Genomic DNA, 17,103 nt, shown 5'->3' with positions numbered 1-17,103 from the left:
GCAACCCATCACTGGGAAACATCCATACACTATAGACAACTTAGCTTACCCAATTCTCCTGTACCGCATGTCTTTGGACTGTGGGGGAAACCGGAGCACCCGGAGGAAACCCACGCGAATGCAGGGAGAACATGCAAACTCCACACACAACTGAGCCGAGGCTCGAACCAGCGACTTATTGGGTCATAGGCACACCTCGTTTTGTGTTATCCATGTAATAATCTCATTGTGTACAGGTGTGCCTTATATTGGGGCCAACACCAAAAGACAACCCTTTTTTAATGTGGCATCAGTTTGAACATTCTGTGGGTGTAAAATCCGGTGTTGTCAGTAAGTCATTACAAGTTCATCATCCAAACACCACCTGGCCATGGCATGCCTTTGGGTCGTCAGGAGGCCGTTAGATGTGTCTTATGACCTTGGTGTGTCACAAAGTGTCATCAGCAGACTTGAACAAGGCACAGAACTACTGGCGATGGGGAATTCATTGTGCCTTGATGAATTTCTGATGAACGTATTACTCCCATTTATATGCTTATTTGAGTGATTTAAGAATTATTATTATGTATCTATCTTCAGTATCATTATGTATCTATCTTCATGTACAACTCATGATCATACACAATTGCACACTCAGACATGCGCCCCCGCTCAGTTGCAATGACTCCCAAAATACGATGACCCTAAAAATGCCCGTGAACTTCAGCTGAAGCTTATGGTTGACAGCTCAAGGTACAGTGAACAAGATATATTGCAGAGCATTGTTTTGCCACATTTAAAGTAGGAAGGAAAGACCTTAAAGGGTCACAGGGAGGATTCCTAAAAAAAACTGGGATTCTATTGGTGGTAAAGAAATTACTCAACTGGCCGTGGGTAGGAAGCATCTGGGAGATTTAAAATCCTATTAGTGGGGAAGCTAATGGAGGTGTGTTAATGTGTGAATTTGGGTGGAGTGATAAGACAAAAAAAAAAGTGTATTTAAACTGTGTGCTAGCCTATACTCATGAGACACTCGAACGACCTGTCTCTGTTGTTACTGATGCTGTAACAATAAACTGCTTTGCCTACAGACTTCGGAGATCTCAGACTTTGCTATTTTTTGCAAACTTTGACTTAGAATATTTTGCAGACCAGAATCTTTTTTCCACAACACTGGCAGAGTTCATGACAGACCCAGGAGTGGAGCCCCACGAGTGACAGGACCTATGCACTCAGACATTGTTAGGCAACTGGCACACAGCTGCAGGCTGTGAATGTGAAGGGTACTAGGGTTTCCAGACAAACCATTCACAACTGACTCCACTGCTTTGACTTGAATGCCAGATGATCGTTGCAGATGCCTCCATTGACACCGCTGTGAATGTTTGCAGTGGGCACAAGAAAATTTGATCTGGACAATGTACCGTCCTTTTTACTGATGAGTGTCGGGTCACCTTGTACAGAAATGATGGTTATCAGCGATGCTGGAGAAAGCGAGGTGAGCGATACAATGAGGTCAACAGGGTTTGCTTTGGTGAAGATGGTGCAACAGTCTCGGCAGGCATCACCAGTCAGCGCAAAACAGATTTGATTATTGTAGATGGCTCAGTCACTGCACGTTCTTACCTCAGACATCATAGAACCTATAATCATCCCCCAATTCTGCCAGCACACCCCCAGCTTTCTGTTCAAGGATGATAATGCTCTACCACAGGGTGGCAGAATTGTCACAGCTCGACTTCAGGAAGTTGGAGTGCCTCATATGGTATGGCCATCACTGTCCCCTAACCTGAAGCCCATAGAGCACGCCGGGGACCAGTTGAAGCAGAGACAATGATCATACAATACCTCCACATGAGCTGGCAAAACTGCGTGTAGCACTTGTGAAAAAGTGGAACGCATTGCCTCAGAAACACATTCTTAGGCCAGTGAGGGGCATGAGGCGTCACTGTCAAGCTGTCATTGTGGCAAATGGTGAAACAGCCACTACTGACATTTATTTGGGGCTATAATTGTTATTGTCCAAATTTTGGGGGTAACAAGTATTAAACTAATGAAAATAGTGTTTCTTCTTATACATTATTATTAATTTCAAAGGAAACCTTCACTTACTTCATTAAAATTCAGAGCAAATAGGAAAACCACTTATGCAAATAACAATATCCCTAACATATTGTGAGTGATGTATTATATTATATTATAGAAGGAGACTCAAACGTATCTTCAGAAGAATTTAATCTTATTTAACAGTTTTAAAAATGGGGAAAAAAAACACAAAACGTGACAATAATATACACAATATTGGCCAACTGCTGTGTCAGATCCAGCAGATCTGTGCTGTGATTGGTCCATTAGAGCCTGAAGGCTGAGTCTGAGTGTTTAGCGAGTGAATGAGCGGACGTGTCGGCCTCGTCCCCCTCCACTGCCTCCGCTGCTGAACTTGCCTTGGCCGCGTCCACCGCCGCTCACCCCACCGCCTCCTCCAACACTCACTCCAGCGCTCAGCCAGGACAGGCCCGTCCCTCTGCCTCTGGTGGCCCTGTCTCGAGGAGCCAGTCTGTAAGCACCTGAGGAGTTACGGCAGAGGAGTCAGTGATTGTTTGATTGAGCTGAAGAGCTTTTAATTTTATTTCACCACTTTAACATTGAGCAGTAAGAATGGGCTATTTGCACAGCTAGTGTTTTTCAGCCAATAATGAACTTCTGGTAAAAGCTTTATGTGACCATTTTCAATTTTATACGGTTCCTTTTACAGTGTCGATGCTATAAAGAAAGTCAAACACAATCAGTTAAACGAAAGACCGTTTAAACGCAGGCGCCATCATTACCCACAGGCTAGCGCAGAAATTCCATTGAAAATACTGAGGTAAAATAAACTGTCATATTTTAAAGACATGGCATGGAAAAATATAATTTATTGCAGGGCTTCTTGTTTGGTCTGATACCCACTTTATATCGCATCTCAACCAGGTAGTGAAGATAGCTGTTTTTTCCTGAAATCAGATCTTAAACGTGGCTATTTTGTATGGGATGATAATTAAACGGAAGTCTTGGGGCTGGATGACTGAAATTAAAAGTCTGTGGGCATATACCGCATTCAATACTAAAGGAAACATCCAGCAGGTGGCACTATTATCCAAGTTTATAACTGTAATTGCGCAACTTGATTTTTATTCTACAAAAAAAAGTTGACATATACTTACTGCAGTTAACCGTAAACCACAAATGAGAATTACATGCATATAACCTTTAACCAAATCTATTCCTAAATTTACGGTAGATGCATTGATATTCATTAATATTACTTGGGACTTGAATTATTACACAGTAAGAGATCAATTGTAAATATTTATATTAATAGTATTAAATAATATTATTATTGCTGCTAATATTATTGTAACGTATATATTATATATAAATACATATATTATTATTATTATTCATATTTGACCCATGTTCTTGAAATTCTTGATTCTGATTGGCTGGAGGGTGTGCATTATTTCAGTTGAAATGCACAGGTAATTCCAGCAAACACTATAAATAGATATTTTCTAATAAATCTGTTTAGTTTACTAGCAAAAAAATTTTATACACGAATGTAAATTTTTGTCTGTAAAGCCCCTTTTTAAAATTTTTTTGTAAAGATTTGAAATATTATTTAAATAAAATCTCTACCTCCAGCAATGTTAAAGCTTTAAAATCAGTAACACTATGTGAATCTTACAGTGTTTTTTTTCTGTTTTATAATACCCAGAGGACTGCATTGTGTGTGATCTTGTAAACATCACTGACCTTGCTGTAAGATAGATTTAAAGCGATTTTTGTAATTCATATTCCCCCTGGCATTATCTTTTGCTTCTCTTTTTGTTTTGTTCCGTTGTCTACTTTTGTTGTTAAAGGATTTGTACCTTTATTGTAGATTTGTGTATTCTTGTTGAATGCTCCAAAAAAAAAAACTATAGAAAACAGCAATATTATAATAAATGTAATATTACACTGATCCTGCATGTTTGGCTAATTGCTTTTGTTTTAACAGAAAAAAATAAAGTATAATGTTCTCTTACCTGTCTCCATTTTTTTTTTCTTTTGCAAAAATTCCCTACATATTTACCAGCAAAGATGTCTGAAAAAGGCTTTGGCTGCTTTCTCTTCAAAATGCATCTTATGTGCCCTTGAACTGGTGTTTCATAAGATACAGCTTTGTGAATGTTTTATTTCATGTGTATATACAAATAGATAATGTTTTCAGCAATCGTAACATTATTCTACTTAAAGCAACAATCCTTGTCTTTTGTTGATCAATTTGCTTAACCTAATAATTTGATACGAAAGAGGCATAATTACATGATTTATTTAGATTTAGATGTAAACAGATTTTATAAAAGCGGCATGTTAAAACTAAACAGAATAAAGTGTGAAGGTTTAAAGTTGAAAGGAAATAAAATAAATGATCTTTAATTTCATTAGCCAATGAATAAAGTAACATATTCCTAAAGCGTGTGTAATTGATATGGTACTTTTAATAAGATTTGTATGTTGATTATGAAATGTAAATCATGGAAATTCTGCAATATAGGTAGCCTAGCTTTCATGGTATTTAAAGTAATGTTAAGAAAACAGATACATATAGATCCTCCCTCATCAGAGAAGTGGTAGAAAGTAGACAAAAGAAACATGTGTGACTGGAAACACACTCCAGGTGTGAATGGGAATGTCTTATTTGTCCACCTGTGATCAGGTTGATGAAATCACATCTTAATACAGGGTTCTTACACATTTTCACTACTAAAATTCCATGACTTTTCCAGAACTTCAATTGCATTTTCATGACTTGGTTTCATATAATGTCTACATATACATGGTAAATAATAAGAAAAACATTGATGTTCAAATTCATTACAGCATATCATAGAACACGCAACAATCTGTTTGGTGTAAATTTGTTTTATATCTATGTCAAATTGATTTTGATAATGCTTACACAGCTCTAACAATGTGAGAGCAAGTGTTTGGCCAAGGACAGAAAATAAGTAAAGACAATCAACCTATATTCAGGTTAGGGACAATATATCATGTTTGCATTGACATCACAATGTGTGCATCCGCAATAGTCACATAGCAGGATATACAATTTTGGATTATAGTTTAATCATTCATTCTTTCATTCATTCATTTTCTTTTCGGTTTAGTCCTTTTATTAATCTGGGGTCGCCACAGCGGAATGAACCGCCAACTTATCCAGCACGTTTTTACGGAGCGAAAAACTTACATTATTCGAGATTCACTCCTCTACAAAATCCCCTCAATCAATCCAAATAAACCTGTTAAATCATTTGGTGAAATTGTATTTACATAGCAAAATATATCACAGAAATACAAAATATGGTAATGTCGGATTTGTCAAATATTGCGCAGCCCTATTTAAAGTATACAGATATTTGTTAAACTAATTTCCATGACTTGTGGGTTTTTTTATTTTTCCAAACATTTCCAGGCCTGGAAAACGCTGTCAAAATTCCATGACTTTTCCAAGTTTTCCATGACCATATGAACCCTGTTAATAACGTTAGCAGGTATGAACAGCACGCAAATGATTTGTCTCCGTCTGTCTGCCTTTCACTGCTCATGCATTGGAGGAACTAGTAAATCTAACATGTTAATACTGATGGAAATTCAGACAAATATTGCACCGCAAAGAGCAAAACTAGTTTAAAATTAGGCGTTGGGTGGTCCTTCGCCTCCACGTTGTGCATTAAAATCCTTTAACGCATGGCAAGCTGTTGATTATCCCTTACCTATATCATAATTTATATTATTTACTTAAAGGAACTTTAAATTAAATATCCAGTGTTGTCTGTCAATATTTAAAAATGATATCATGAAATATTGTATGCTTACTAATAAACATTTTGTAGTTTTATTACATTTAATTATCACAGTTTGAAAGGTAGATGAACAAATATTTTGACAGCCTGTGCCTTATAGTTATATACAATTATTTTATAGTAATTTAAGTATTAAGTATTCATTAAGTCATTAAATTTCATTATTACAATAAAATTGTAATAAATATTTAAAAGCCCAAATGCACATTATTTATCATTAACTCAGGGGCTGTCATTACAAATGTATTAAAAGTAGAATAATTACTGCTTTGGTTAATCGGTCAAGCAGCAGCAGATGACAAAATTCCCAAAATACTCCAATTAAATGGTTATTTTATAATTCTTCCAACAGCAATTTTTAAAACATAAGCAGTTCTACCTGTAGGTGGCTGTCTGGAAGGAAGTGGTCGAGTGAAGTTGCTCTGTCCTCCACGAGGCTCACTGTAAGTCCCTCTGTGAGTAACAGCAGTAACTGGTGTGCTCCAAGTGGATCCACGACCTCCTTCCCGACGAGGATAGTTACCTAAAACACACAGATAACGTATCACAGCTTATATCAGCCACATATAAAGGCAAGTACAGAGAGTATATAGAGCTAGAGAGTAATTGTTCTGGATAAACTTAGAAACACAATTGCTTGGTTCAAAAATAGAAATCAGTTTACACAATCAATTTACTAGTGGTTCAAGCAAAATATTATTTGACAAATTATTATGTTTTATTATTTTTTTTCAATAATAATTTAAATTACTCACTCATAAAGGCGTAACATTTCATTTAAAGAGTTGTTTACCTTTTAGTGTTAAGGTGTGTGCACACCGAGACAATTATAATGCGTAATTTTTGCTGGTGTTTAACGACTTGTGACTAAACAAAGGGCGCTAATGTGAGTGTGCACCCTGACACACAAAACACTAGTTACAAAAATCATTATAAAGCTATAATCGCTATAAAAAACACTATTCCATATCACAAAAGTCATTAAATTTCTTAATTTCTTTTTTTGGTCGACCAATGAGATGCCACTCTCAATCACGTGCATTAGATTGAATTTACAGTAAAACATCACACGAAAAAAAAAATTAGCTGAGCACAAAGGAATTAGCCAGGCACACGCATATAACTGATGGTGAGTTTAATCAATTACATTTTTTCATGGCTTGTTTGAAGTATTTCCTGCAAACAGTTGACCAGGTGTTTGTGTGCTGTAACATAAGTGAAAAGTAGCAAGAGTGAGGGTGATGACTACTAGTGTACCGAGTAAGTGTCAGAAAAATAAAGTAGGGCAGCGCCACCTTCTGTGATTTTATTTTATTTTTTTAAGCGCCATCTAATGTCAGGGAGTGATTTTGTACATTCAACTCAGCTCACTGCTAGTAAAAATAAATAACAAACACCCCAGAGATTAAGATTTGAAAATTTGAAATTAAGCAAAGCTGTGATTGTTGTGCATGTCTTCTTAATGAAGCACGCTCTGATTTGTAATAAATCTCCTTCGACTGCCAGAGGGAGCACTTGTGGAAACCCATGAACCTGTCCCAATATAAGGAAATCCTCTGGGAAATAGCAGTGGCTAAATAAAGAGAAGATCGAACAATTTAGCTGCTTTTATAAATTCAGTGCGACTAATAAACTATGACTATTGAATAATTCCAAAGAAGAATTTATAGTAAAAGCATGTTATTAAATGTTGCCCTTTTACAGGCAGAATTTATTACAATAGTTCATTGAGAAGCGGTGCTTTATCACAGAATGATTCATTATCAGCAAATTAAAAAGAACTCAGATTTAAACAGATTTAAAATGCATATTCAATATATATATATATATATATATATATATATATATATATATATATATATATATATATATATATATATATATATATATATATATATATATATATATATAAATTATCAGAAATGTAAAAAATAATAATAATAATAACCGTCTATTACTTAAATGGCTAGCCATTGGTATAGTGTTCCGAGCTGTTATGCCAAGACTTCTGTGACAATTTGAAGGTTTCTAACACAGAAATAACTTCTCTGGTTGAAAAGAGTGAAGATGCCGCCACCAACAGCCTAGTGGTGAAGTGTGCCGACATATAGCACTGAGGTGCTCACGGCAACCCAAGCTCAAAGTCCTTTACCAATCCTGTTCCCCTCTCTCTGCCTCCCACACTTTCCTGTCTATACTCTCCACTGTCCCGTCTTATAAAAGGTGAAAAAACCCTATTAAAAAAGAAAAGACTAAAGACTGAAGCTGTCCATACATCCATCAGGACTGCTGACTCTAGATCAGGGGTGGCCAACCCTGTTCCTGGAGAGCCACCTTCCTGCAGATTTTAGTTGCAACCCATATCAAACACCCCTGCCTGTAATTATCATGTGGTGTTCAGGTCCTAATTAATTGGTTCAGGTGTGTTTGATATGGGTAGCAACCGAAATCTGCAGGAAGGTGGCTCTCCAGGAACAGGGTTGGCCACCCCTGCTCTAGATCAAATGGAGACTAGAATATATAGCTGTAATAGTTAAAGATTTAATAAACATATAAAAATCATGATCATTCAGAATTAAGCTTGCTTTTTTCAGTCAATCATGCGCCTATTATTTGTTGAAACACAAACATACCAGCGAGCAGCACACTCTTGGGGGCCGGTGGAGTGAAGAAGCGTGTGTGACTCTGGAAGCCTCTTCCTCTGGTTCCCCCAGTGAACATGCCTCTGGTGGGGGGTTTTGCTCCTCCACCCTTAGGTGGGCGTTTGGGCAGCGTCAGTCCTGTTGGTGGACCCACATCCTTGAACTCTGCAGCCAGGAAATCATCTACATGCATGGAAGGAGGCCGACTGGTGTTCTGCTTGCGCTGGCGGAAAATGTCATGTGGTCGAGAGAGCTGGCCAAACGAACCACGGCCACGACCCCGAGGGGCTGCCATGATATGAGCTCGCTTCGCTGGCTCCACATAGTCAGACCTTCCACTGCAAATACAGACATCAATTTGTAGATGTATGAAATAGGGATGCCAATTCCCATAAATAGCCAAGATAGATCATCTTTAAAAAAAAAACTGTCAATAAATCAATTAATAATTCCAGATGTGTGTACTTCAGTGGCACGTCGTCATCGCATTACATGATATCCGAATGACACTCAAAGTCAGTAAATAAAACGCTGGTAGCGTTATAAAAAGAATCAATGGTTGAATAATTTAATATAACCATAACCAACTAACAAATGTGTCAATATTACAGTCCCAGATGTACACACTAGCAACTGGAGCATACACACATCCATGTGAGCAAGTAGATGCTTATGGTAACTGTCGTGACACTTTATTTAATGGTGTTCTTATTACAATTGTTCCATGTACTTACTATGTAATTACAATTAATTTTACATAATCATGCAAATAAAACTGTAAACTTAAATTAAATTCTTACACTAACCATATAGTAAGTACATGTATTTATTGACATTACAGAGTAGTGAAAGTAATAGTTACTCTGTAACAAAAGCTGTTTCTATCCACATATTTTTATGCTCATTTGGATATGCACAAAAAATCAGTTGATGGAAACGCCAAGATGCGCAAAATTTTGAAAATGTGCATAAAAAACATATGCGCATAACTGAGTCAGATAAACTTTTTATTCGGTAAGAAAATATGCACATAAACTAAAATAGAAACATTGTACAATTTGTTTTACCAAACATATTCCAGAATGTGCATTAAAAAAGTCATCATGTGATGATAAAAAATGTGTGTGAATGGACAAACCAGCTGGCTGAGCACACTGTATTACATCAGAAATGTTGTTTTGGTCATTCTAAAACGCCAGTATTAGTATTATTATATCATTAAGTACCTTGAGAATTGTCAAGAGCGTCTGTGCATCTTGTCTGACACCTTCAAACACCACTACGTGTTCATTATGTGTCAGCATACTGTCTTCTAAGGTGAAGTCATTTATTAAATAAAGAAAAGATTCACGCAGCTTCTCCTACCACAACAAATTCAGTTTTTACTTTTAATATTTGGTGCTAGGTAATCAGGAAGTGACCATTTTGTTCTCTTTGACTAGGATGGAAAAGCTGCTTTATTCGCACGTCTTTTATGCGATATTTTAGATTTGCGCATAAAGTTAATTAGTATTTTTGGATGGAAACATAGCTAAAGACACCTTAAAATGCAGTGTGACCATTACTGTGGTTTCTTTGGTTCCTAAATGTGGATTTTGTGCATTTTTAAGAAATTCTGACTAAATTATTTATTAATGTGTTCAAGGCTTAAACCATTTAGTTATTTGCCTAGACTAATAGACCTTTTTCACATTTTTATGATTCTCAGCACCAGAAGTGGTCATAGTTAGGTAAACTTAATGGGAGAGTACAACAAAGCATTATTTTTGCATTCGTATCTGCTCCAATAATAAAAGCAAAACTCAACGATAGTGTTATGAAGACTTTCAGAAAAAGGAAATAAATAGTGCGAGACTAATAACGGCAAAAAAAGAGAGAACAACATCAAATGTACAGTCCTGCCCATAGAAGCTCCATAACAAACACCTCACATAATCGATCATTTGTTTTTTAGTGATTTGATGCAAAGTATATATAATACAAAGTATAGCTTGATATGTGTGGATGTTTTTTCTAAATGAAAATATTTAAAACTTTTAAGAATTGAAGATGCTGATGATCATTGAATGCGTCGTTACTATCTTTTGAAAGGGTCCATTACAACACAATGATGCAAGTAAACCGCAGCCCTGTGGGGTTTCTCCCAGCATACTACTAGAGTTTTTAAAAAAAGCTTATCCGTACTTTCTTTACTTATCCCTCACATCTGCTGTACATGTTTTAAATGCAAGTCGTAAAAGCTTTAACACTATGCACAAACTAGAGATGCTCATTTCGGTTAATTTTGTGAACAGACAACCGCCGCTAATTAACCGAATATTAACCGTCAACTGGTTAGATTAATATCAAATTATTATTTCATTTAATTTGCAAACATGTTTTATAAGTTAGAAAATAAAAGCCTCAGTGTGGTGCGCAGTTATCAATATGCAAAAATCAAGAAAATCGTTGAATTTGTTTTATTTGTAGATTATGTAGGATATTTAAAAAAAGGATATTTTATAAAACTATTAACAACTGTAATTTTCCAAATGGAAAATGGTTGGGTAGTTGGTTGTACACTAAATCATCACAACTATAGCCAATTTGTTGTGTTTATGAGCGGTGTCGGAGTACACTCCGACTTATGGCAGGCTTGTTTCCAAACCAGCACACATTTCAGAAATTTTTTTTTTGCGGCTTCTTTCTGCAATTGTGGAAAAAACAGAAATTTTTATGATGCCAAACCAGAACAGAGGCGATTAGTCCCAGTGCTGGTTTGGCATCAACTTGTCTGTGTCAAACTGTGACCAGCAAAATTCTTCTTTCACCCAAGTTCACCCAAAAATGAAAATTTGATAACTCAAGTGGTCCCAAATGTTTATGAATTTTACTGACTTTACTACAACTTCTATATTAAGCTGCTTTGGCACAATTTACATTGCAAAAAGCACTATACAAATAAACATGAATTGAACTGATTAACACAAAGCAAGACATTTTGAAAAATGCTGGTGACAAAGCAGCCATAACATCCATAAAGGCAACAAAAACTACTATGGAAGCCAGTGGTTGTTTTCTTTCGTATATCTTCCTTTGTGTTGAATTTTTATTTCGGGGTGAACTATAGCTTTAATCAACTATAGATAAGGTACATCAGTAATCAAAAAGATTACCAAACAATAATAATCATTCACTGATTAATCATTGGCCTTCTTAGAGAAAAAAGTTAAAATAGCGGACAACACCTTGTGTACCTGGATGTAATAAAGGTCTCGTGTTTGTGTTTGCCCAGTCTGAAGCCTTTGCTTGGTTTGCTGTGTCCTGGAGAAGAAGGTTCACTGAGGAATGAGCGCTCTAACTCTGCCTTCAGGTCTAATTCTGTACAACACTGCTGGGCCAGCGCAACCAGGTCTACTTTCACCTGCAAATGGATTGATAAACGAATAAATGACTTTAAGAATCAATAAAGAGTTTAATCTCAAGAACAGGAGTGCTCAGTGTTAATCTGAACACAATTATATTATTAATTCCTGCAAGTACATGATGTTCCTCACCATGTCTACTTCTGTCTCCATCTCATCTGGCTGGAATGGAGAAAACCACAGGGCCTTCAACTGCTCATCCAGGACATCAGAAAGTACATACACTGTCCTGAAGGTAGAGAATCAGAAAATTAGGCCGTATAACACTAAACACATTAGAATTTAATTACACATTAGAATGTAATGACACTCACATTTTGTCTGGATAAATATTGAAACTGGTGCAAAAAAGAAAAATTAAAGCAAGCACATCGAAATCGTCTTAACCAAATGCAAGATAAAAATAATATTAATAATAACGATAATAAAAAAAAAATTGGATTAAAAAAATAACTTTTATTTTATATAAGAAAAATTAATTAAAAGTGGCAACATTCCAAAACCACAGTTCGACACTTGCATTTATTTTACTAAACTTTATTAAACTTACAGACTGCACCTTCAAACAGCTTCACTGTCTTGTTAAAATCTTTGGTATATCTTTAGCTATATTTTCTGGGTCAAAACAAACCCATGTTCATTCTAAAGGTACATTATTTAGTATTTTTTCAGGTAAAGTTTATTTAAAGTCCTAAAATGTGTTTTTCCATGCTTTTAGTTTTAGCCAACTATAATAATTCATAAAAACACACAGACCTGTGGTTGAACTGTGTCTGAAGGGGCTCGGGCGCAGGTAGAGTGGGCTCAGTCTCAGGCTCAGCATTAGTCTGTGCGTCTCCAGAACTTTCAATAATCTGTCGCAGTCCAACTACATTCTCAAGCAGAGCCTCCAAAGACTCGTCCTCCTTACAGAGCTTCTGCACGGGGGGAAAACAATCCAGATAGGATTAATATGAGCTTCGTCTCTTTACATAGGGCAGAATTTAATTTCGATATAACCCACAACATACCGTAATGTGTTTCTCCAGTTCACATAGCAGATGCTCTCCCGAGTCTTCCTTCCACTGCAACAGCTGCTTCATGTCACTTACGCTAAGAGCCAAAGAGCGGCTGTCCATGTCTTCATCCTATATAGCATAAAGAATATGCATTAGTGCCTAAGATGACAATTTGATGTGTTAATTTAATTCATTAGTAATGGAAAAATTAAGTCATCTTAAATGTCATAGAGTTGAATGGTGAATAAATAACTCACTGCGTGATGATGCCTATAGAATGCAGATCTGAGAAACTAGGGTAAAAATGCTCTGTATGAGTTTTATTGTTATGTTTCATATTATATACTATAGTTACAATATTACATGTGTAACAAGTTGAATATTACATAGAGGCTGTTTTTGTCCAGCACAGCAGGGGTGTAAATGTGATTCAGAATTTATACAACTGCTCTGTACATAAGTCGTTAATATTGTGTTTTATTTTAGACACAAAATTGTCTGATTCTGTTTAGTTTTGCCAACAGTAACATTACCTATATAGCCATGTTCACAGAAGTATTTCTCCGATCATCGCAGAGCAGTGTTTTTCTGTCTGAATGAGGCAGTTGTTTGAACGAATTCGAAAAATAAAAGGCCAAATATAGGCGTTTTTGTTTTTTATTTAGAGTATTATTTAACAGAGCAAAATAATTACACAATTTCAAGACTCCTCCATAAATATTAAATTAAATATGACAAATATAATAATAAAAAGTCCTCCCACAGATAGAAATTCTGTCATAATTTACTGCTTGTGTTGTTTTAAACTTGAATGAAAATTATTTAGTAGAAAAAAACAAATATTTTGACGAATGCTTTTGACCAAACTTTTTAAAGCTTCCATAAATGCTCTGTAAATTTACATAAATACCAATTTAGATGAAGCATATGAGAGTGAGGGAAAAAGACAAAGCGAGAGAATTGGCGTTTTAGTCTAAACGTTTGTTCAAAATTTTTTTTGAAGAATGAATTTATTTTTATTTAAATTACACATAAGGACTTTAAATTGTCTTTGTAGGATTAGCTACTTGTTTACATATAATATATGATTACGTAATTCATTTTGTAGTATCAGCGTACGTTAGGGGTGTAACGGATCACAACCCACGGTTTGGTACACATGTGACCAGAGGATTAACACTTTACTTGTAGATTAAACCTAAATTTGTAACAATCGCAGAGAGATCACCTCTCAGGTCATTCAAATCACATGTATGAAAGCATTTAGGCTTTCCTGTAAAATACAATGATGACAGAAGAAGTTGTGGTAGGTCATTCAGGATGTGGTGGGTTTCTTAGGCTATATAAAGGTGTTTTCTGTCACTACTTGTGTAGCCTGCATTAATGCAATCAGGATAAGCTGCACGATTAATCATTAAAGCTCGAGATCTCAACACCCACGCAACAAATTATAAATGATGGTGATTTGCATATGTTTATTAATCCTTCAAACTGCTGCTTTCAAATCTCAACTCAGTCTTTAGTTACAAACCTGGAAAACACAGTACTGGGATAACAGTTTATAGTTTAGATATAACCATTGATGCTTATGGTAAAGATTCCAATCATAAGCATCTAACTTGACGCTCAAAAATGAAAGTTGTAGGAAGCAATTACATTATTTAACCAATAGGTGGCGACAACCAGTAATCAAAAATATGCCACTGAATAATTCTTCAAAAATGATCCATCTAGCAATGAATCATGAAGTTTTATGAGTGAATAACTAAACCATTTATTGAAAACGAGTCAAAAAATAAATATGGGTTGTAAAAAAAAAATCATAATTTATACATTAGCCGTTATCAGTAACAGTAGTGGTAACACTGAATTTTTCACAGTACTGAATATTTTACCATTTATTTTTATTCAGTTGATTATTTGGTAACACTTTATAATAACTACACACTATAAATCATTTATTAAGCATTAGCAAATAGTGAACTCATTATTTGTTAAGCGTTAACTCTACATTAATAAACGTTACTAAGCAGTTTATAACTGCAGCTACAAATGCTCTATTCTTGACTTATAGGCACCTATATGATGTGTTTAATGATTGTATTTTCATACTTAGTCAATGATTTATCTTTCATTACTAAATTAAGTATCGAATTATTTACAAACCGTTTGTATTTAAGAGTAGTTGAGGGTTTTTAGGATCATTCAGAATGAGTTAGTAAATGATTAATAAAATATTGAAATCAACATTTATAATTCTTATTATTCAGGCATATACTAATAGTTAACTAATATGTTAATAAATGCTTTATTAACTCAATTCATGCAGTTTTGTGACCTAATCTAAAGTGAGGACTATTCATGCTTTATAAATCCCTTATAAATGACAAATAAAGGCTCAGAATCAAATGAACGATAATCTGTGCAATCTTTCTAAAAAGTAAAATTAATGTAAAGTTTAAACATTGCCAGATAACAGGAGTGTCAAAATATGACATCCAACTGGATAAAACAACAGCAATATAATAATTAAACAATAAAATAAGATGCAGTGTTTAAACTCTACAGTGATTTTATTTTAGATAAGCTTGCAAAGATTGATTTTTTTATTTGAAGTACAGTTTCATTTGTGTATCTTTAAATGAATAGGAATGAATAATGTCATTCTTCCTGTTTAGAATTTAACTCAGCCTTTATTTGTCATTTATAAGGTATTTATAAAGCATGAATAGTCCTCACTTTAGATTAGGTCACAAAACTGCATAATGTTGAGTTAATAAAGCATTTATTAACATATATAATAACCATTACTATAAGCCTGAATAATAAGACATATAAACTTTGATTTCAATATTTTATTAATCATTTACTAACTCATTCTGAATGATCCTATAAACCCTCAACTACTCTTAAATACAAACGGTTTGTAAATAATGTGATACTTAATTTAGTAATGAAAAATAAATCATTAACTAAGTATTAAAATACAATCATTAAACACATCATATAGGTGCTTATAAGTCAAGAATAGAGCATTTGTAGCTGCAGTTATAAACTGCTTACTAACGCTTATTAATGTAGAGTTAACGCTTAACAGATAATGAGTTTACTATTTGCTAATGCTTAATAAATGATTTATAGTGTGTAGTTATTATAAAGTGTTACCATAAATGGAAAGCAAATTACATTTGTCTCATCCCCTTTTTGGCTGATCCGTGACAAAAAAAAAAAAAAAAACGATAATTTGATCCGAACCATAAAATTTGCGATCTGTTACACCATTAGCATACATCCCAATACATATAGATTCACAGTGGAAACATAAAGACTTTGTGGGATTAGCTACTTGCTGAAATTTAATACAAGATAACATAATCCGTTCAGTAGCACCAGCGTACATCCCTACAGTTGAAAATATATCGATAACCACTGATTGTGTTGTCCACCTACCATAGCTTCACTGTTCAGAATCTGTCTCAAAAAGTCAAAGAGGGCTGAAAGGAGCTCCGCAAACTCTTTGTTGAAGGACGTGATTTCTCTGCGGATTAGAGAGGAAATGGCCGTTGTGTGTTTCTTCAAAGAGCTGCAACAAACATAATTGAACTTAGATTAATATCATGTGCATTTTATTTGTAAACAAACAGTTGTATTACGCATCCATGAAAATTCCCAATCAAATTCCCGTTGACCTTTTCAGGTGATAGAGACCGTAGTCGTGCTCTGTGAGAAACATCATAGTTCGCAGACATGTGAGTTGAAGTGTGTAGCTGCTGTGTGTGTTCCCCAAGACGTCCAGCATCCCCTCACAAATACTGGTCATCATTTCTTTGGTCGGCAGCGCATTGGCAAGTAGCTCCGCCTCCGACACTGACGCTTCACCGGAACCGCTCACTACTAGCGACACGTCCTGGTCACACAGGGACTGAAGGATGGAAGCCATGAGTTCAGCGTTCTGCTGTGCTGAAAGGCCCACATCCGCTGGCAGGACTAGCATTGCAAGCAGCGAGGGAAGAATGTCTGACAGTTTGTCCTCCACTTTGCCTTCACTCCTGGTGTCACTGCGTGCAGAGCCACTGAGCAGAGCCAACATGGCTACCTTGCAGGCCCGTTGAGATGCCAGGGAGTCGAGGAGGGCGAGTACCCTTATTAAACGCGAGCCAGCTGCTTCCCTAAACACACAGCACACATAATCCAA

At 35.5% G+C, this 17,103-nt stretch overlaps 1 protein-coding gene across 4 annotated transcripts in view; it reads right to left on the bottom strand.

Annotated features, from left to right (window-relative positions):
* Positions 1-2,197: 2,197 nt before the first annotated feature.
* The window catches only part of virma (vir like m6A methyltransferase associated), a 37,236-nt gene continuing 22,330 nt past the window's right edge, over positions 2,198-17,103 (bottom strand). Inside the window, exons 15-24 of one of the 4 annotated variants that reach the window (XM_087287077.1) lie at positions 16,598-17,077; positions 16,359-16,491; positions 13,166-13,201; positions 12,921-13,037; positions 12,667-12,827; positions 12,043-12,139; positions 11,734-11,909; positions 8,498-8,844; positions 6,244-6,387; positions 2,198-2,546 (exon numbers count right to left, since the gene is read on the bottom strand). In XM_087287077.1, the coding sequence (XP_087143203.1) occupies positions 2,359-2,546; positions 6,244-6,387; positions 8,498-8,844; positions 11,734-11,909; positions 12,043-12,139; positions 12,667-12,827; positions 12,921-13,037; positions 13,166-13,201; positions 16,359-16,491; positions 16,598-17,077 (1,879 nt within the window). In that variant the 3' untranslated portion in view covers positions 2,198-2,358. The remainder of the gene's footprint in view (positions 2,547-6,243; positions 6,388-8,497; positions 8,845-11,733; positions 11,910-12,042; positions 12,140-12,666; positions 12,828-12,920; positions 13,038-13,165; positions 13,202-16,358; positions 16,492-16,597; positions 17,078-17,103) is intronic. The other 3 variants (XM_087287078.1, XM_087287079.1, XM_087287080.1) reach the window with 3 other exon arrangements.

This window comes from Danio rerio, chromosome 16, assembly GCF_052040795.2.
Source record: "Danio rerio strain M-AB ecotype USA chromosome 16, GRCz13ab, whole genome shotgun sequence".
Classification (NCBI taxonomy): domain Eukaryota; kingdom Metazoa; phylum Chordata; class Actinopteri; order Cypriniformes; family Danionidae; genus Danio; species Danio rerio.
The sequence above is the reverse complement of the archived record's forward strand: the minus strand, read 5'-3'. Positions and strand labels throughout refer to the sequence as shown.